This window comes from Pelecanus crispus, chromosome 1, assembly GCF_030463565.1.
Source record: "Pelecanus crispus isolate bPelCri1 chromosome 1, bPelCri1.pri, whole genome shotgun sequence".
Lineage (NCBI taxonomy): Eukaryota > Metazoa > Chordata > Aves > Pelecaniformes > Pelecanidae > Pelecanus > Pelecanus crispus.
Genome location: NC_134643.1, coordinates 152,717,386 through 152,739,909, shown reverse-complemented (window position 1 = coordinate 152,739,909; position 22,524 = coordinate 152,717,386). Strand labels below are relative to the sequence as shown.

At 39.0% G+C, this 22,524-nt stretch overlaps 1 protein-coding gene across 4 annotated transcripts in view; it reads right to left on the bottom strand.

The window, feature by feature from the left end:
- Nucleotides 1-6,354: 6,354 nt before the first annotated feature.
- UBE3A (ubiquitin protein ligase E3A) overlaps nt 6,355-22,524 on the bottom strand; it is a 54,780-nt gene continuing 38,610 nt past the window's right edge. For all 4 annotated transcript variants that reach the window (XM_075719583.1, XM_075719604.1, XM_075719597.1 and 1 more), the window contains 7 exons: nt 15,938-16,082; nt 12,017-12,222; nt 9,675-9,839; nt 9,127-9,282; nt 8,958-9,031; nt 7,885-8,028; nt 6,355-7,651 (listed from right to left, as the gene is read on the bottom strand). In XM_075719583.1, coding sequence (XP_075575698.1) covers nt 7,531-7,651; nt 7,885-8,028; nt 8,958-9,031; nt 9,127-9,282; nt 9,675-9,839; nt 12,017-12,222; nt 15,938-16,082 — 1,011 coding nt within the window. In that variant the 3' untranslated portion in view covers nt 6,355-7,530. The remainder of the gene's footprint in view (nt 7,652-7,884; nt 8,029-8,957; nt 9,032-9,126; nt 9,283-9,674; nt 9,840-12,016; nt 12,223-15,937; nt 16,083-22,524) is intronic.

The window sequence follows — 22,524 nt, the reverse complement described above, 5'->3', positions numbered from 1 at the left end:
AGGCTCCCCGCTACCAGGTAAATTGAGAGAGGAGCTGCCCCAAGCAAAACACTTTCAGCTCAGGGTTTCAAGGCTGACTGCTTTGAAAAGGTTTCACCTGCTGTTACCTAACTGCACCAGCCACAAGCGCTGGTGGCTGAAAGAGGATGAGCAGGAGGAGGAAGGAGAGGGGTGAGGGAAGAGCCATGCAGCACCTTGGGGCAGGCAGTGGCAGTTCAAAACTGCAGCCAAGAGCAGGGGTGACAGACCCAGCCTGGGTGAGGGAGAAGCACCAAGAGGCTGAGCTTGCCCCCACCGGGGAAGAGAGACTTAGAGAAGAGACATAGCAACCCAGAGCCCCGAAGAAAGCAAGATGGGGAAGCCCCTTTCTATTGACCCGGCAGTTTTCTGCAACTGATCTACACTTAAAACTTTGGTGGCCAGAAGGGGCCCATGCCAGACCGATGGGTGACAGGGATATCTCTGGCAGAGCACAGAGCCAGCCATTGCCGAGGGGCGGAAGAAGCGTTGTGCAGCAGAGCAGAGCTACCTACTCCACACAGGTTTCGGTCCTACAGGGCTTCACTCTCGCCTGTGTAGGGGGGAGAAAAAAATTGCAGAGGAAACTCAGAAGGTGATGGGACCAACTGATGGCAGAGGAAACTCAAGGTGATGAGAGTGATGCTGCCATCAGCCATTGGGAGACTCCAGAGGCTGCAACCAGCCTTGGGATGGGAGATTTCCAGAGGAAAGGTAAAAACCAGCAGGATACAGCTGCTGGAGGCTCCCACCTTGCTGTGAAGAAACTGCTGAAACAGCCCGTTTTCACCACCCGCAGCCCTGCAGCAGCGAGGCACAGAGGCAGCAGGCAGATCACCCTTGTTTCTGCACCTCCAGCATCCCCCATTGCAACCACTGGTCTGCAGTGGGACACAGCAGCCGAGAGCACTGGCGCTGGGCGACCCGCTGGCACGCAAGGGAGAAACCAAGAGCACAAAAGAGAGAAAAGGGGCTAAAACCGTCCTCTGAAGGTGGCAATGGCAGCAGTGGGTGGTCCCAGTAACAGTCCCAGATCCAGTAAACCTTTCTATCCTGGTGCTGAGACACCAAGAAGGCCTCTCCTCTCCAAAAGCAAAGCCAGCAAGGAAACTGGCTTGGATGATAAAGTCCAACTGCTTATCCAAAAAGCTGCAGGTCTGGAGTAGGCAAGCCTCTGAAAGTCCCGAGGACCGGTCTGGAATGACTCTTGGCACAGGAGCAATGCTCTCACCTGGGCTGGCTGCGGGGTGTGCAGCCGGGATGGAAAGTGGAGGCTGGCAAGGGCAGAGCCCAATGGATGCAGCCCTACTCCAAAGCAGCCAGACAGGAATTTTGTTAGAAAGGATATCCACTTGGGGATTTGAGTTTGGGAATATGAGACCCTTCCCAGAGAGATTCAAGGTGAAAAAAATTGGCCCAAGAGCAACCCTTATCAGATGGTCATAAAGAAGTCTGTGTTGTGTTTTGAAAAGGAAGTATCAGCGTTGGTGAGGGCAAAACGTCACCTGCTTTATTTTAGGTGACTTGCTACAAAGTTCATAGGATTCTTCATGCGCAGATGACAATTTAAAAAACTAATAAAATCAATGTACATAGCACAAGGGAGATTATTCTTTTGAAAACATGCTTTCATCTAGGAAACATTCTAGTGCTGAGTTTCCCATTTTTTATTAAAATCAGTATTAGGAAATAATAAATACCCCTTAACTGTATCGTATTAGCTCACCTGATATTCACCCCTTGCTGCTCAAACACCTGCTTGCAACAGGAAATAACTAAATCAAACATAGCAGCACATAACATAGGGCAGCTCAGAATAGAAATGTTCGACTAGTTGCCATTTTATATACAGTTACTTGTGAGCCTTCAATGTGTTTAAGGCGGCTTCACATCAGCTTTGCGCACGACAACAGTGCAGTCACAAATCTTCAAGCTGCTGCAGTTTTTATCTTCACTTGACATTGCTCAGTACTCGTTGTCAGCCACGCCCGTATGAGCAGCAGGATCCCTGCGCGTGTAGTTGTGTACATTTAGTTGTGCCGTCTGTCCTTCCAAAGGCAGAACTCCCATTCCAGTGATCACTGGCTGACTTTCAGTCAGCTCTGGTTTCATTTTTAAGTCTCAAAATTGCATAAACCTACCCAGGAAGATAATATAGCGTTTCCTAATGTCATTTTATTATCCTAAAATAGAATAATGATTCCTGCCCTCTACTTGTACCTCTGATGCCCTTGTCTTTTAGAAATTTCCCCGCACAGAAATCCTGAAGCAGGATATATATTGAGCAACAGACACCCATAGACACAAGTGTACTAGGTAGCCTTCAATTATTTATCAGGACCGCTCTGTGGCTGCATCCTACAAATACTGCAGAACAGAACAAAACCACGCTTGCATATTGCAAAGCAGCGCATCTGCAATTAAAACCACCTTCCCACCATCCCTCGTCTTCCCAAGATCCTTCACAATCCTCCTTTCAGTTACCAAAACACCCAAATCCAAGACAGACCTCCACTTCCTTCATCCTCCCTAGTCTCTTTCTCAATCCAAATCTGTTTTCCAACTGCTTCTCTTCCCACTGGTACTTTTCCTGCCAACACATCCCCTCCTCTCCCATCTCACCCTTTCACTTCTTCCCCCTACCAGCCAACGCGAGCGACTTCTCCAGCCAAGCCCAGCTCCCAGCTCACCAGCCACTGCAAAAGAGGGACCGATGCTTCATACAGTAGGTTTCAGAGAAATGGGAATTTGCATCCAAGTGAAAGATACACTACATTTTTCTGAGGAGAAAAAAAAAAAAAGAAAAGAAAAGAAAAAAAAGGATTGGTTGTGGCTTTCAAAGGTCACAAGCCCTTTCCTACTTGCAATCTTACACCTGCAAAATTCCCTCTTTCTGTTCAAGGAGAATGTGGGATCCCAAACCAGCACCTACCATACCCCACTTTCTGCTCTTCAGAGCGAAAAGCTTGCGGGAGGCCCAATCCACAGGCGCATCAAGGAAAAAAATTGCTGCTTCTGCTCCCCCTGGATTCTGCCACAGCAGCTTTCAACAGGCTGGGCAGTCCCTGGTCCACCTGGTCTGCAGTTGCAGTGAATGAGCTGCGCTGTTTCAGGCTTGGCCACGATGCCACTTACCAGAAACTCAACCAAAGACGTACTGGAAACTTCTGGGACAATGGGAGGAGGGAGATTCCCACTCAGTGACAAGGTGGTACATCAGAACGAAAAGTCAGTGAGTGGCAGGAAAGCCCTCCGACTGGAGGCCAGCCCCTCACTTGGTGATTTAATGACAGCAAAGCTACAAAGACAGAAACCCAACAGCTGTGCAGCATACAGCCAAAGTCACCTAGCAAATAACAGCCTTTTCAGTTTTGTTAGTGAAAAATAATAAAAATCAACAGCTGAGCACATCTTCAGATGGAGCACTGGAGAAAAATACATGCCATTATTTCATGGGTTTTCCAAATGAATTCACCTGGAGAAGTGACCTGTCTAAAGGCAAATGTCAGCACCATCTCTATTTCCAAAGCAGTGTCCCTTCTGTGACACAGTATAAAACTGAATTTCTTAATAAAATTCATTTCAAGTCCCTGATGGTCTTATGAACTTGGTGACAACAACTTCTATCACTTCAGTTAATTCCAAAACTTTAAAGTTGTGCACAAGTACAAACAGAAACTGTAGGCAACTTATCACAAACCCTTGTCATTCTGAGACCAACCATAATAAACTAAGCTCTCATCAGGAGAGGCTTGATTTTGCATAGCTAAACTTGGAAGAAGTTCCTGCTCCATCTTGCATGCTGAAATGCCGGAGTTTTTCCTGTAAGGCACAGCTCAAACGTTCAGCCCAACTGAAGTATCTGCAGGCTAAACATTTTTGAGCGCGCCAGGAAATTTTTAGTCACCTGAGATTACCTGGAGGTAACTGGCTCCAACAGTGCCAGGGACGCACCTGAAAGCTGATGCTGTGGGGGTTGTCCTCCTGCTGAATAGCAGCAGTGTGGAAAGCTGGGTCCTACTCCCTGGTCCGCAGAGCGGAAACCCAGGCAAGCATCTGGGCAGCCCACGCTATGGGCTACCTGGAGGCTCAGCCCATCAGGTACGCCACACCTGTGTGGGATGAAGCTCCTGCTTCAGCAGTGAAGGCTGCTGTTGGATGAGAGGCCTGGACTGAGTAACACAACAGAGCTGCATGGAGCCCTGGGCTCACCCCCAGCCCATTCCAGCGTCAGCTTTCCTCAAAGCACAGGGCTGGAGAGCGTCTCCTTGGCCATCACAGCCCCATCTCGGGCTGCTGCTGCAACGAACAGGAGATAAGCCCAGCCAGAAGTTCACAAAACGCTGTTCCCTAGTTAACTGAACCGTGCTCGCTCCTGATGGCTGTTCCCGAAATCTCAAAAGCCTCCATCTTTTAAAAGATGCTCTGTTCATGCAGTCATGTGCTAACACACCTTTAGAGCTAAACTATTCCTTCACTCCTAATAGAATCTGAAAAAAATCTGTATTTGGTCAGTACTTAAGATGATTCTTTTCAGTGTCTCTTGCATTACTATCATTTTTGAGGCATAAGATACTACAAAATACAGGTAAAAGCCTGATGTCCCCCTTGCACCAAGGCTGGAAGCATCTTGGCAGTCTACTAGGGCGCAGAAGGAAATGCTCAAAGAGGCATTTGTCACTTGTCAAATGAGACAATGCTGAGATGCCCAAAATATTTTCTCATTAACATATTAAGGACACCCTGAGGGGAGAGCACCAGCATCCTGGCATCGGACTGCTACATTGCAAAAGCAGTCATCTGCCTCACTCAAGAGAAGTATTTGAGTGACACATAAGTACACCCAAGTTTCCGAGGTAAGTTTTGTAGACCTAAAATTCACTAAATGCTGCTGAAAGACTGAGGGTGAAAGGCATTCTGTGTGTGCCTGGAGTCCAGAAAAAAAGAACTTAAACAGCATTTTCCGCACTTTACCTTTCAAGCAACAGAATGCTGACTGGAACTTCTGTAAGGCAAGAGAGCAGCCTGCGGCTACAGGACTTCTGGATTTATTTATTTTAAACTTTATCAACTGCTGCTGCTGAACAATTAGGACATTTGTAACACCGCTAAAGAGATAAGGTTTCAATACAGTGGCATTTTGGTGGAGGTGGTATATATTTAAATGGAAAATCCGTCAAATATAAAGTACTTATATCTTACCTGAAAAATGATTCCTTGAAAAACAACTTATGCTTTTAAAGGCCAATACAATTATGTATTATTTCAATCTTAATGCTAGAGGAAGACAGAAAAAAGCATATTTACAACGTCAGCACTTCAGTGAGAGAACTCTGTATTGCTATCCAATTACGTGGTCTGCACAGCTTTGGACCTATATAAAAAACCAAACCAATGTGCACCTTATACACTTGTCAGCTGGGCATAACCACCATCCATAGCTACATCAGAATAAACCAATTTATAGGTATATCGCTCAACAGAATTAGACTACTGACGTAATACATACCACGCAGCAGTATCATGATGTGGTTCATACTTGTAACAAAACATGTCAAGGCACTCGGCAAATCTTCTTCTCACCACCTACAGAAACAGGTGCCCCAAACCTGAAGCAATTGGCAAGCGCTGTTGCCAACCACCCTACTGAGAGGGAGGCCATCTTGTGTTTTCCTCTTCAAGGACACGCAATGAGGTGAATGTTCTAGAAGGCATGCCCTCAGTGCCGCCTCGAGATCAAAGACCAGAAGACAGCCAGCACCTCTCCCTCCCCAGCAAGCGTCAGTCCCTGCATCCAGGCTGTCTTGCATCGCCTTGGATTTGAGAAGGGAACATTGCTGGGCGCCACATCGCTACAGTTTACTTCTAGGGAGTTTTACGTACCTGTAACCCTCAAATTATGCTGTACTACAACATTTTCTAATCAAATAATTTAACATCCAATTTAGCAAAGTAAGGAAGTCACTTATTTTCTTTTTCACTGAACCGTGGTGAAAAAAGGTCACTGTTTTATTTAGCATCATAGTTACATAACAGTTGTCTGTTTCTATTACTAGAAAGAATTTATTAAAATAGTCCTGAAAGACATCTTTTCTTCCTCCAACGATTTCAAAACTATGCCTTTTAATGCCAATTCCACACAGTCACGGGTCTGATCAGTAGTAGTCAGTTATAGCAATTGTCAAGGCACAAGCTCAGCTCTGCACATCCGCTGCAGCTTGTATTATAAGAGATATGCCAGTTATGCCTTCACTTAAAAACGCATAATCCCTTTATCATATATTGCAACAGGAGAAATTAACATTAAACACAGACTACGAAAGGTAAAGGATTTATTTCTGATATGATTTGTAGAGTTAAATTAAAAAACTACTGAATACTTTATGTAGTAGATGAACATAACCTTAGTACTTACTTTCTAACAGTTTATTTAATGGTTGGAAGTGTACAACATGAAGTAGGCCTTACGTTCAATATTATTCAATTTTGCTTATTGTTAGATGAGATTAAAATACAGTAGCCATCCCTTTAGACTACATTGCAACACTGATCATGTGCCTTGATAAGTAGGAACAACAATTCATTAAATAAATGGTGATGACATAACATGTAGGGAAGACTTTGGATTGTCTATTTAAAATGTCAACATAATAGGCAATTAAGAATAAAACTTCATTTTAAGTGCACTTCCACATGCTTTGTTTATAATATAGCAAAAACTTCCTATCTTTTTTTCCAAACACTTCACTCCCTACTCTAAAGCTGTTCAGTTGAAAATGCACTTTCCCCAGTAAACTTCTTTTTTAAAAAGTAACTAAAATTTCTACCCTTTCATATGCTAAGAAATGTTTCCTAATTAAAAACACAATTTATTACAAGACATGTGAAGACAACATATAGTGAAATGATTTTTAATTGTTGTGCTGTGACTAAAGTAAAGTTCTCAAGGCTGCAATTTAACATTCCAAGTTCTCCCTTCCATCTTTATTGATTCTTAAGATTTTGCACAGAAACTCTTTGGGGGCTAGAACAGCAGTAATTGCATCACACTGTTTCCAAGACTTCAAGTTTCAAAAGCAAACTCTTCAAAAAGTACAGTTCTTGATTTGATTAGATACAAGGACAAAAATATAGCACATACTGGAAGGTTACATGGTCTACAAATGATGGCAATATTTTCCTTGGGAGAGTACAGTTTGTTTTCTTGTAAATACTCAAAAAGGCTCAACTTCAAGCAGTAATAAACACAAGCAAAAGTGATTTAACCCTTAAAATAAATATTCAGGAAAACCTCTCTGTACATACAAGTGAAAGAATATGTAACACTTTCACGCTAAAAGAAAATAAAGATTTTGTTCATATAAGCAGCTGAAATCTGCTGTTCCAGCCCAATGTCCCCAGTAAAGAAGGGAGGCACAAACACAGGTGACTACTGTAGCTCACTATCTTATGGCCTTTTTGGACAGGGACATCATCACCACCATTTTTTTGTAATCCCTTTTGTTTTATTTATTACAGCATGCCAAATCCTTTGGCATATGTGATGGCCTTCAATAATCTTTCTTTAAGCTTTTCTTTGCTTGAGTACTCCGGAAGCAAAAGTACATTAAAGCATGTGTGAGATGTAGGTAACCTGTGGGGAAAACAAAAAAAGAATAATTCAGATCTGGGAACATGCAGTACCTGCAAAGAAATACATCGCTATTTCACAAATCCAAAATAATTGAATTCAAAGAGAATCCAGTTTGCTGAAAGATTCAACTTTCAAGTTTAACTCAGTTAATAAATGAAAAGCACAGACCTTGCTTCCATTTACAAACAAACAAGCAAAATGTAGATTTTTTTTTTTTTTTTTTTTTTTTTTACCTCTCTGTATCTGGGCCATTTTTGGCTATGATCATCTTTAACTTTCCAAGTCCTCCCACAGGGGCTCTGTCTGTGCCTGTTGTAAACTGTAAGAATAGTCTTTTCTGTTCATCTGTAAATGAATGGACTATTTCCCAGAATTCCCTATCAAGGAAGAAATCAAAAAGTAAACAAACTGAAAACTTTCTTTGGTATAAATGAGACTTTCAAAAGTAATTGAACTTTAAAAGTTTAGTAATTCTAATGAATCTTAACATCAGTTTACAAGTTGTATTCATAAAACCAAAGCTAACAGTAATGTATTTACCAATTGCTGAGAACCAGAAGTAAAAACCAGAAATATTACCAAAACACTGCAGTTTAACTGTTTTTAAATGTTATTTCGGCCGGCTGATAAGTGATCTGTGGATATTCTTCCTTTATTATTCCCATTTCCTATGGAATTATGCTGGTTCCACTACACTGTCCTACCACATTCTTAAACACCACAGTAAACAAATGCAGCTGTTGTCAAAGGCTTTCTACCCTAGCAGGAACTAGTTAAATAGCTGGCAAACTCTAGAGTACCAAAGATGCACACTTCTCTGACCCCTGTCTTCAGAGTTCTTTAGTCAAAGGGGACAAGAAGGTAAAAACATTAAAAACATTTTCCCCCTTAAAAACATTGAATTTACTCGATTTCTAATTAGAGAAGAAAGTTGTACACATGCAACCTATTCAAACAATTCAGCATTCCTGAATTTTTTTTATTTTTTTTTTTTTAAACAACAGCAGTGGTAATTTATTGAAACAGGCCTGTTTACACTGGGAATTGTTTAGCTATATGTTATAAGAGAAACACAAACCCAGGGAAAAATTCCTTTTAAACTTTACCAAAGCTCACTGGAAGCTAAAGACAAGGCTTATACCACCTGCTCTTTTCTTAAGGACAGTACTTAGGTAAAGTGAAATTATACATAAGACACTTGTATCTCCAGTACTACAAAAATACTAGATCTTAAAATATTAAATTCATTGTGAAGGATCAGGCATGTAAAGTGCTTTTAACCTTTCAGAAATTAGAAAAAATTTACCTAATAATAAGAGAGTCTCTTGTATAGCCACCATCATACTCTGTAGTTTCTTCTAGTGCTTGAAAATCTAAATTCTGTAAGAAGATGACATTTTTTAAAAAAATGACCACTAGTTATATACTTAGGATCAAAAAAGCTCCACTTTTTTGGTGTAAATTCAGTTTCTTACCCTACTTCCACAAATAAGTAATTCAATTTCCTCTGGTCTAAATAAATATTTCAAAGGAGATTCATTGGTCACCATGTGGAATCCTCTCCGAAAGGCCTTGAACTGCTTTTCTACTGATTTATTGAGTATATAGTCAGCATAAAGATTGACAAATTCCTGTAAGGAAAGAATCCCCCAAAAATACCTTAGTACTTCGACACATGCCACTTGAACTCTTCTCCCAAAAATATAAGACCCCCAAATACTTTTAATTCTATAATTCTACGTAGGTTATCTGGGCTCATCTTCTACTCAACAATAATAAAGAGCAAGTCTCAAATATTTCTCAAACAGGCCAAACACCACACCCAGAAGCTATGTATGCACGTATTGATGCTTTCTTTAAAAGAGAAGCCTTTTCTGCTTACAACTACACTGTTCTACGACAATTTCAAAAAGGCTTTTAAACTTGAATTTTAAGTGAGACCAAACCTTTATAGAGTCCTACCTAATTCTGCATAGCATATCTAAAAATTACAGATTTTGTTAAAAAAATTATTTGAGTGTACCTTTCTATTTTCATTCGTAATAGGAATTTTATCACCGTTTTCCTTTAAATCGTGCATCATTGGATTGCCAAAGAGATCCGTATGAGATATTTGAAACGTTATCATCATATCATCTTCCACACTTCCTTCATACTCTAGTAAGTATCTCAAACTCTGGTAAAGAACCTAACAGAATAAGAAATACATGTCTGTCACAAATAAGTCAACAGATTTCACTGAGTAATAGCAGAAGACATGAAATCATCTGCCTCAAGAAGGGTTGTTACATTCTATGACACAAGTCACCTAAGATCTTCCATAACAGTCCAAAGAAAGGTATATTAAGCTCAGTGTTTGTAAAAACAACCAATAGCAGATATTAAGGAAAGACAAAAAAGGAAACATGGCAATGAGTGGTAACTCCCTTAGAAGGGCCTACCAGTACCCAGGAACCTTCCTAAATGCAATGGTCAGACCTGTAGCTTAAGAGCCGCTGATCACCTCTTCCTCCTCTTTTAACTCCTTTGAAACTGTATTTACTTTTGGCATTCAGAACATGTTACACTAGTAGGTTCAACATATACGTGTTAAAATCAAAGAAAATGCTGTATTTTTGTACCAGATAAAATTCAGGCAGCAGGCTTCTCTCCTGCATCTTGATTTAAAACCCAAACAAACTAGGAAGTAATCTTGAAGCAACACAGATGGGGCAGTCATTAAAGTAAGAAAACATTTATGCACCAAAAATCCCCCAACAAGTTAGGTCAGAATTTGCCAAGTGGAATCTGAAATTACCTCTAAGAGTTTGCTCTGTTCAAAGGAGCAACCAGCCTTCTTCCCTGCTACGCCTTAGGAAAAGCCCAAGACTCTTAGAAACCAAACGCTATGCAGAAAAGGAACAATTCTTGGCTGAGACAGAGGTGCAAGACTCAAGAATGCAAAGTGAAGGTAAAGCAACAACTGAGTAGAACTATATTTTTATAGTGAAGTAGAAGTGGTAAGTTTCCCCCAATGTTTTAATTATTGAAAGTTTATGTGTAAGCCTCATCCTCTCACTATCTGTATCTTTTTGATTCTTCCACAGCACTTTTAAAAATATCTTACTTTGAAAATGACTAGACTTGGAACCTTTGGTGGTGAGGGCTGGTGAACACCTTATCCTCCATGCTCTACAGCATTAGAAAAAGCATTGGGAGGCTTGACTACTCCAAATTTCATTTTTGGTTTGAGAAGCTCTGAGGTAAGTGTTTAAGTCATATTAGAATACAAAGAGTTTAAAAAGGATTCTTTTAAAAGAACTCAGTGTAGGTGTCAGAGGAGAAACACAAGAGTAGGGGACAAAAATTAAGAAATGCCCTGCCTTGTTCCACAGAAATAAAACCACTTTTTCTGTCATAAAAAATTGTGACTATGTAATAAAAATTACAGGAAACTGGGAGCACTGTGTATTTCTCAACATTATTTTACAGAGAAGCTGGTCAAAGCTGGCATGCTGTTACATGTAGCCACCCAAAGCAGACTGGATAACCTATTTTTTTTTGATTACACATGCCTCACTTTCTGGTTAAACAAAAATAAAAGGCAAGTTCTTTTTAAACAGTATCATTTTACTCATCTTTTTTGAATAGCTGAAGATTTTGCATAACTGCCTATTAAAAGGGAAATGTCCCACCATTTGAAGTGAAATGGAGCATACTAATAACTCATACTAGTTAGCATGAGGGAAAGCTACTGGTGATCTTTGACTGAAGATGGAGCAGGGCCAAGACATCCTGCATACATGCTTCTATGCTCTATCTACTAAGGCATGCGCATGGCTTAGTGTTTTTATGTAGCCACTGGCTGGGGAGGGGTGCGGGAAGATGGACACTGATGACTGCTCCCAAACTGTAGGGATATTCATGAACTGCCTCATCTCTCTTTTGCTTTAGACAAAAAACAGCATGAGCATCACACCTTTACATGTCTCCTGCTATTTTCACATTTTTTGTAGAAATCTACTTCTACAAATAGATATAAACAGCCTAATTTTAGAAGTCTCTTTGGGAAGATACTATTAATAATAGTTTATGCTTAATAGTGCTTAGTGATATTAAGCAACTTAGGCAGTATTTAAAAAAAAAATAGAACAAAGCTTTATTGATACCCAGCCCTATTTGCTGACTTGACAGTTCTGCCTCCTTCAAACCAGATGTAGTAAGAGGTTTTACTGGTTATGAATTTTAACAAATGCAGACTCTTCACACAAGTCACTGGTTATTTCACTTCCACTTCTGACAAGTAATCTAGATTTAAATTAAACACAAGATCAAGTTATTGCATGAAAAATGCATTAATAAACTCAAAGAACATAATGAACTTACAGGATGAGAGTCTGCCAGATCACGGAAAGTTCCTTTTTTGCCCATTAGCTTCCTGTAGACAACCATGGGAAAATGTACATCCAGTATACAGTTATTGTAAATAGCCAGACCCAGTACTATGCCAATCAGTGTAAACTGACCCTCTGTTTCAAAAGAGGACGGATTAAACCAAAACAGTTTTGTAGATTCATCATATGTGAACATCCCTGTAAAAAAACGATGTTGAACAATTATGGTTACATTTCAATAAAAATGACATGTAAAACATACTATTATAAACCCATTTGCATTAGAATGCCTCTAAAACATGTTTAAGTTAACATTGTACTGAATTTAATGGCAAAGAGAAGCTACTTACCTTAGGTTAATTGGAGCTGTTCAAAATACTGCCACTCACATTACCACTAAAAGCATGCAGGAGACCTGTGATACAATATCCCACAATGCCCACTGAAGCTGTACACACACAACCTTTCATCCCCTTCCATTACGGAGGAAGCAGCAGCATGTTGTCAATGTAGACTGTAACTTTGGTAGATACAACAGTGCAAGAAAAGAACACAATCAAAAACCACGTGGATGAAATGATCCTGAAGAATTCCAATTACTATAAAGTGATAGCCTTTCCTCAAAGGCTTTTCCAGGCCAGTTCCAGCAAAGGAACAGGACTAGATACAGCCCTATTACTGAATTGGAAGCTATGATGATGGAGCAGGGATTAATCATCACATATGAAATCAGACTTAGATGCCTAACAGATATTTTTTGTTTGTTTGTTTAAAGGTACTCAACAAGGTCCACTGAGTTGCTGCAGCTATCACATACATCCTAACTTGAGGAGAAAACGTAACGTGGGACTGTCGTTTCACAGAAGGGGTTGCAATTTTAAGAGCTTGTAACTGTTGAAATGGAGAGGTTTTGCTTTGTTCCCCTATCCTTTCATCTGATTCATCTCACTACTTCAGGTGACCAATTTCCTGCCAAGTTCACAAGCTGACTACATTCACAGAAGACTTCAAACAGCTGAACTGACACATGCCAGGAGCTAGAGGGAGCAGACAGACCTGTACAGACAACAGAAGGGGAAAGTGTTCCTCACCCTTTTGGCTGTAGCAAGCTACTAGATTAGCTCTTGTTTATGAAACCAGAGTTTGTGTACAGGCTATGAACTATTTAAATGAGTCCCATGGTAAAATCCATTGCTTACCTGACTAGATACCGAAACAAGTTAAATGCAAACCCCACAGACTTAAGGGGAGGGAGACACCCCACCCTGGACAAGAATAGTCCCAGTGACCTGTTGCTTGTACAGCTAAGTATCATGACTTCCACACAGAACCTAAGGAAAAGCACCCTGGCTCCTTCCTCCCCACACACCAGAACTTAGATGCATGTGGTCAAGAACATGAACTACACTTGCCACAAGGACTTATCCTGTCAGCTCTTAAAAAATATGTTTATTTACAACCTATGGAGATGTACAAATTGATTAAAGCCACATGAACAGAGCCACAAAATGACCCCTATGACTGAAAATAAGATGTCACCTTCAACCCAGAGAGAAAGCCTGAATAAAATAAACCATAAACTCATTCAGAAACTTTGGCTGTTCCCCAAAATTGAAGATTATTTATCTCAGTAAGGTACTAGGACACAGCTATTGGGGGAAGCTCACAAGTAGACTAACACATCAGATAAGGCAACTGGAAATCAGAAATGGATAAGCAACACAAGCATATGTAGGAGAAACATTAAACAGAAGCTTGTATTCCATTTTCTGAATTGACTGAAGTAACTTCTGGATTACTGGCACAATAAAAGCAATGACTTGTACTTTCTGGAAATGATGGAAGAGTTAAACAGTCAAAACAAACAACTCCAGCAAATGTCTAATAATGAAGGACTAACAGTTTACCCAGATCCACATCTGGAAACACTGACCAAAATTAACTCCAGTACATTAAAATCATAATAGAACACCAGAAGAAACTGGGAGCTGAAATAAGGGGAAAACAATTGCATATAGTTGCTAGGAATATTATATGAAGTTATTTCTTCTCTTTTACCACGGTGACTGTTGGTCATAAATCTAATATTTTGGCTGAATTACTGCCTCCTTTGAGTAAAACTTTAAGGTAGTTTAATATGAAAACACTTGAAACAATGGCAAAGAAACTATTACAGCAATAAACATCACTCCACACATACCTATCGGAGGACAGACATTTTAAATTCCATTTAAATTATTTCCTTCATTTTCTCTGGTAAATAACGTATTTACAAATCAACAAATGTCACACTTGGCATATATGGTGTGTAAACTCTTATACTGCTGTGCATATTAATAGGTGCAAAAGAAAAGAAGCCATGAAAGCAAGCTACATTTTCTGCTTTTACACGTTTATGCCAAAAGCCAATAGATGCCTGGTGGTTTGTTTTTTTTTTTTTTGAAGTTGAGATGAATACAAAAAGTGTACATATTTTTTTGTATTTTGAATACAGCAGTACAATTTAAAACATGCATGCACATCTGATCTATTACTCATCTTTACACACAGGGAGCATACATACACTGGATGGATCTTAGCTGAATCAGACTTCAATTACTAAATAGGAGTGTTTCAACATAGGCACCCCACACAACTTCTGTTTAGATAAACTCAGGTCAAAAACGTATTTCGCATTGGAAATACAACTTTGTCAATCAAAGTACTAAGACTTTCTTATTTTGTCATACTCTAACTCATTCCAAGTAACCTTGTTGCTTCAGATTCCAAATCTCTCCAAGTTAATAGCAGTTTTCAGAGTAAGACTTGCCTATGGATCTGCATCACTTGTTAGAAGAACTGGCACATGTACAGTGAACGGCAAGAGCCAAAGTTCAGATTCTGTTACTGATTCTGGGGACTTCCTTTTTAACCCGGTCAAAATAGATTTCTGTGTTTCTTCATCAATTTTCTAAGCTACAAAACCAAGAACAATGGCTTGCTGCTTTAAAACAGTTCAATGAACCCGAATTAAGTAATGGCCATAAGCTGTTGACCTTCTTTAATGGAAGCATTACAGAAACTACAACACGACATCGTATTTCACATAAACTGTGAAATTCATATAGGAACCTGGTAGGTCTCCTTTCTATTCTAATACAAAGTACTCATAATATTTTAAAATATTTTAATCCTTTTAGAGCAGCAGACAAGCTGCACATTAAAAGCAGCACATCTCTGCGTGTATAAAAACGGGAACATAACAGACTGGTGCAGGGAACAAGGGAAAAACAGTAAGATGGCAATGTGACTGTTAAGACACAAATATAAAGCTTTGGCTCTGATATAGCAAATTACTCTTAGTTCTTAACTAACTACAATCAAATTTGACATTACTGCCACACTTTGGATCTGTACCCCTCTTAGATGAAATCATTAGAAGAACTGAGACTATCAGATTTTTTTTTAAGCTGGAGGAAGGGGAGGAAATAACTCAAAAACTCACCATAGTCCTACTCTGGTTTTATTGCAGAAGCTCTTCCTCTTTGGTTTGATTACTAATTCTAGAAGCTAATCACAAAGCAAAGCGAGGAGAAAGGTGAGAGAACAAACAAAGGAACCCTGTAAAGAAACCCTATACTACTGATTTATATCTAAACAAGCAATGGTAGCTTTCACTAACTATACACAGTTATTCCTTTCATCATTCCTCCTTAGGAGGATGACTGGTGATGAAATACTGAGTGTCAATGAGTCAAGTACTTGCATAATCACCACAAAACCTGGACAGCTTCAGAGAGAAGCAGCAGCAGATGTAGAAAGGCACTGCATAAACACAGAACAGCCCAGGTTGGAAAGGACCTTGAAAGATCATCTGGTCCAACCTTTCATGGGAAAAAAATCTGATAAATTAGTAAATTATTAGAACACATACCAATATCTGGATTGAAGATTTCTTCCACAACCAGTTGAAAAAATTCTTTGGAAACACCTCCTTCATCTACCCCTTGCTCTCCTTCAAATTCAACATACAATTGCTTCTTCAAGTCTGCAGGATTTTCCATGGCAATCATCTCTAGCTATTGAGTGAGCAGACAGAAGTATTTCGTTAGTAAATCTGTTTATTAGGCGAGTCAATTGAGTATCAAATAATGAAGTCAGAACTACCCTCCTAAGAAGAAAGCAAGTATAAATCACAACAGTAAAACATCAGAAACCAATAGTAATGCTAAATCACTCTAAGCATGTATTAGAATTTGGGGATTAACACAGCAAGAAACTTACCACAGATCTGATCTGCTAGCCAATTAAGCCTGTTAGCCTTCTCCATTTCTATTCTTTTAAGCACTTATTTTAAATAACTCAGCATTGTGTTGCACAAAATTCACAGAAAACAGTATGAAAACAAGATGTATTACTGGGATAATTAAATTCATCTGACAATGAAAAGAGACTGCAATCTGATCTACGTGTTTGACAACAAACGGTTTTGTGAAGACATTACACAGATATGTTTTCAGAACCTTCATGGGGTAATTTACAGTGAAAGACAGAAGACAAGCCTTTGACTAGTAGTTACAGCTCACAAACAAAGAGCTGGGGGAAAAAACCCCACCAGAAATAAGATGACACTAATATTACAGTCAAATCGATCCCCTTTCCTCTTGACCCTAATGAAGAAGTCTCAGAAATCTCTTGCTCTTATTTCTTCAGTGCCTTTAAACAGATCTATTGCATTGCTTCCCAAAAGTGAAAATTCAGTTAAGGACAAATAGAAGTTGCGATGTTTCATAGGAAATGGTTTAATGTCTATGTAAAGGCCATTACAGGTCTTTCACTTTCTTCCAACAAAACTGTATTCTTTCAGTAAATCAAAAGTTATGCAAGAATATTTTGCAGCTGATAAGAAATAGGCTGCTTAAAAGCATAAACATACTGGTTAAACCTGTGCAGCATGATTACTGCTGTTGAGTTTTCTTTGCCACATAGGTACATTTAGTGTAAAGTAAGGCACAGATGGACCTGGACATTCCTCTGCCAAAACCATGTTACTGGTGAGATTTGCCTCTAATCTGGGTTAGTGCAAACTGTATTTACCAGCAGGTGTCCTTAACATGCCGAACCATTTCTTTGTATTTTACTACCCTACCTTATCCACACACATGCCAACACGTTGCTTACGTCCCAGAATTTTACTACAGAAGTGTAAAGGAAAACAGGGACAGAACAGAGAGGATAAAGGCAGCAATAATAATGACACCATCAACTCATAAAGTGACACCACCATTAAGATACATTTTCTCCCAGTAAGCACAACATCAGCCAGCCACATTGCAAGCAGCACAGCAGGGGCAGACAGGTGACAGAGCTAAGGTCGTTAGCCTAACATATTTGAAGAGTTTGAAGCTCCTCATGCAAAAGGAGCATGTGGGGAAAGAATTGCACTGCTATTGAAAACTAGTATCAGGATGGGAAAGAGTGTAACTCCATAGCATATAAAGCTCAGTTAAAAAAAACATGGAGGTAAGCCATGAAGACCCCAAGAACAAGAGCAAGCGAATTCAGATTAGCAGACTGACATGTATATTAAATTACAACATTATGTGGAAAATTTAGTTATGTACTACCTAAAGCAGTCTGTCCATTTGGTGTTCTATTGCATGTAATTTGCAATGAACTATTTTTGCCCCTAAGGAGACCAAACAACATTTATTCTTTGAAATCCACTTTATCAACAATACTTCTGCAGCAAAAACATGTTGCAGTTCTGCCCCCATTAGTATTCTCATCACACACTTCCTATAACAGTGTAGTTTTGCATCTTGTCTTTCATGTAAATCTTAAAATTATGCACCTTACAGATGTGTAAAAACAATGTTGTTCCTGAACAGGAGGACAATGGAGCTTAAGCCACATTCCAAATACAACTGAGACTTGTTAAAAACAGAGAAGTAGCATTTATTTTAAGAGCATAAGTACAGGTTATATATTCAAGATGGACAGACAGAAGTCCTATTTGAGTCCCTTCCACTTACAACTGGCACTAGTAATAGTTTTTTTTTTCTCTCCAGTCATGACTTTGTTGACTTTGTAATATTTGCCACCACCAATTTACTATTTTGTAAGTTTTATGAATTTTGATGAGTTCTGAGAAAGCAAGTATTACCTCTGCATTTCTTTTGGGACAGCAACCTTTTGACATAGTGCAAAGGTTCTCTTGTGTCACAGAACTACACTTACATTAAGGAGAGTGCTCATATTTATACATATAAAATAATTTTAAAACCTATTTCAAAACTATTTTTTGGCCGAGAACTATGCTGCAATGAATGATATAAAAGAAAAGCAGTATTAAAAAAGGGGAAGGAAACACTCTTAGTTGAGCAATACCAGCTGGGCAGATTGGAACACCACACTGATGTCTGCAAGGGAGTCAGACAAAGGATTACCAAAAAGCCAGTATTTTGAGTCAAAGCCTAATGTTCCTTGAAGTGGCTTCTATAACTGGGACAACATTGCTAAGCTGCTCAATTGAAGGTTGCAAATTTAGTTGCTCCTTTGAACATCCACGTCTCTCAACACTGATGCTTCACAAGAAAACAAACTCAGTGGAAAACACAGCATTAGTCACTGTAGTAGCAGCACTGAATTTTAGCAGAACTGCAGCAGTGTTTCTATAGCAAGGAAGTATAAACTGAAGTTTAAAGTCTTTTGTTTTTTGGTTTTTTTTAAATAATCAGAGCTACCCCAATTGTGTCAACACAGATGCTGCTAGAAAATACCAGAGTGTGCGTGTGTGCATGTAACAACTCCCAAAGTTTTAGAAGCTAGTATGTTTTCTGTAATGATGGTTTGACTGGCCAAGCAGATGAAGTCATCATTACATTTTCCAGGAACTTCCCCAGAAAGCATGTGTACCATGTCTGAAGCAGTAGCATCAAAAATTGAGTATCTATGAATTGAAAAGCTGAAAGCTGAGACATGGTGTTATAAAGAATATCTGCATTTTGTTGGCTGAAACATGATATTGTGCTGCAGCGTAAGAGACTGTATGATTTACTTTGCTTACAGAACAACATTTGTGCTTTCTTGAGACACAGGAATCTTCCATTGGATGACAGAAATCTGACAACATTTAAAAGCTTAATGTAACACCAGAGTTTGGTTACCTTCTTAAAATCGATACTAATTGAAATAATCTCTGTTCAGTTAAAGATGATCAAAAAAACGCTTAGGTTCTAGCAATGTAACAAAAGTTCTCTTTAAGGCAGTAGCAGGAATATTTTCCACGCTAGAAGGCAAAAATAACATGAACATAACTAATTTAAGTTTGAAAGTACCAGTGACACATCATGACATAAGTTGGTCACTACATTTTCTGCAAAACTGTATGTGAACTAATACTTAAGTGATTAAGAAGGATCCTCTCGAGCTGTACTTTACAGTTCATGCATACATCACCAGTCAGAAGTATTCTGCACACAACCAAGGCACATTAGTGCTGAGATTTTCAACTGAACACACATAAACATTGACTTAGTCTACGAGAACCTCAAAGCTCCAGAAGTACTTTGTTGCTAATATACTACGAGAGTCTGCCTACCAGCTTCAGTTGTCATGTAAGAGTTTTTGCTCATCAATATATTCAGCAGAGTCATTTACAAGCAGGAGAGGCTTGCTACCTGCCAGCTGTCTACATTCAACATGAAATTTGTCAAAGTGAGTTTCTAATTTGCAAACAAGTACCAGCCAGACTCCACTGGAGGAATCCACCATATTTTCACTTGCAGAACTTGTATGTCACAACTCACACTCTTTAAATTACTGCTACCTGAGAATAAATCCACATGTAATCTGTGCAAAAAAAAAGTAAACTTGGAGGAAGGGGATGAAAGAAATAGCTGTCGGGGAATGAAAAGGCAGAGGGGATTTAAGGATAAACTCCCTTTCATTACAACCACATTCAGGTAACATGACTCAGCAGGAGTACAGCTACCATCTCAAAAGAAACCTGTTAGACACAAAAAAGCATGTTAACTGCTTTCAAGAACTGCAAACTCACCTACCACCCCCCAGATGTAAGGGTTCCTTAATAAAAGTGGGGACTAGCACTTTACTATTTGCATCCCCACCCCCCCAGTGACTTCTCAAACTAATACACAAATAAGTATACAATAAGTATATAATACAAAGAAAACATACTTCACTAAGTCTATTTTAATAAAAAAATGAAAAATAAGTTTCTGATGCAAGTTTCATACATGCAAAGAAATCAAATAATGAACGTGTAAACAAAATTTTTGCTTAGATATATTTCTTCCAGGGTGAACTACGATTCTCTTAAGTGGCTTTAAACAACTTATTGCTTCAAAAGTATTTAAAAAGTATTGCTTCAAACACTCACTAAAAGAAAAAACCCTACAGTAATTAAAAAAAAAAATCACTTACCAGTGCTCATATTGAAGTCCAAAAAGTGAGAAGATGTACATAATGAATTCTAAAAGTTTAAATATTAAAAATTGATAAGAGAAAAACAGCGTGGTGATAATTTAATTAGCTCGACTAATTAGCAGAGAAAGACCTGTACTTAGTCCATTTTCAAAAAGAAATGGTGAAGGCTGATCAATATATTTGCTTGAAAAATATCCAGCATCAATAAGGAAAATAAGAATAAGACCATCTCAACCTAATTTTAATTGATATTTCTGAAAATATTTTTATCATGAAATTATCAGAGTTATTCTGTATATAGTCAAATGAGTCTGCAGCGGTTGTTCTGTAAAGACACAGGTCTAGTAACATGAGTATCTAATTACCTAGAATTCAAACAAGCCTGTTAAGTATCCAAACGCCAGAAGTAAAAAGTACAATGCAAGGGTAAAGATATTGGAAATTATAATTACTTACCTGCAATTTAAGCACATTTGGAAACATTTTGTCACTGAACAGATCTAAGAATACACTTTTGCTATTGAAGACTATTATCTTGGCAATATCTTTCTGACAGTTTTCAGTGAGACCCTTCCAAAGTTCAATACTGCACCCAAAACTGCAACCATCACTGAAGCAAACTCACACAACATAGCTTTCACTTAGGTTTGATGCTGTCGGTGTTACTACAGAAGCACATGGTACCCATCTTTGACCTGTAGTTCCAACTTTGACTACAATCAGATATAGAGCAAGTCACTTTAAGTACTAGGACATAAGACTGAAGATCTTAATCCAGACAATTACAGGCCAATTAGGAAGTGGAAACAAATTCTGAAATTTACTAAGAAAAAAAAAAATCACTTTTCAACCTGTTACAGGAAATACCTGTGTAACAACAGCATGCAATTCTTAAACAGATCAGGCACCCACTGAAGAAAGTGCAAGATGACAGTGTGGAACAGTATTTTCCCTACAGTACTTTTCCAGCTACCAGCAGACTTGCAGCTTAGAGACTTCCTGAGGTTTGTGTGTGGGTCACATCAAAATGCCTGTAATGTCCTGCAGCTTTTGATGGATCTTTCTTTCATGAAGAGTTACAAGTTCTGGGCAATGACATCATAATTTTAAGGTACACTGTGTATAAAAACTATGTCCTTTTGCTTATGTTAAGCCTACTTCCTGATAATATGACTGGGTGCTACCAGCTGAGAAAACCAGTATTTCCCATTCAACACCTCCATGCCATCTTTTATGTCCTCTCAGTCATCTTTTTTACCATTAAGAGGACTTTACAATCTCTCTGAAGAGACTCTGAACTCTCCAAATGTACTCCTACTGCATCCTTTTTGATATTAAAAGGAGAAGAAACAAGTGAAAAAAAAGAGACGTAGGCACACCACAGTAAACAGACACTGTATTGTTTCATTTGCTCCTTCCTTAACTTCTAACACTTCCTCAGGAAATTTAAAATCTCTTCCTTGAACACTGATACTTCGTATCATCAGTTAAAACTTATCAATAATTAAAAGATGACTTCTGCACCCACTACATATATTTATCAACACAATGCTCTTAAGTCCACATCATCTCACAAGAGCTACTTTGTTGCATCTCTTTGAAATGGCACATATAGCTCCCTTCCTCCAGCTAGGATGGCAAGTCTTCATTCATCTCCATTTTACTGAATATAATCTATTTACCACTTTTGGGAAATGCCTGGGCTGCACTTGCTCTCATTTACTAACATTACAGTTCAGCTCAGACTGCTTGAATTTAGGACAATTTTATCTTTTTCTTTTATTTTCTGTCTCAGAATAAACAGTTTAAAATTCTTACACTCCTTGGGGCTTTGACAGTCAGATCACCATCATTTAGCATGTTCTGACAGCTTAAATTAACAGCCATAAGAGGATCCATGGCAACTGCCCAAGCAGGTACTTGTGGACTGCTAGGCTGTGCAAGGGCTGCTGCAAGTGCATCACAATTTTAATTAGTATGTTTGAGCTTAATCTCATTTAAACTGCCTAAATTTCCAAGAGACCAAGAGTGTGCACAGTGATGACTGCTGTGGCCCTGTTGTGATATCAT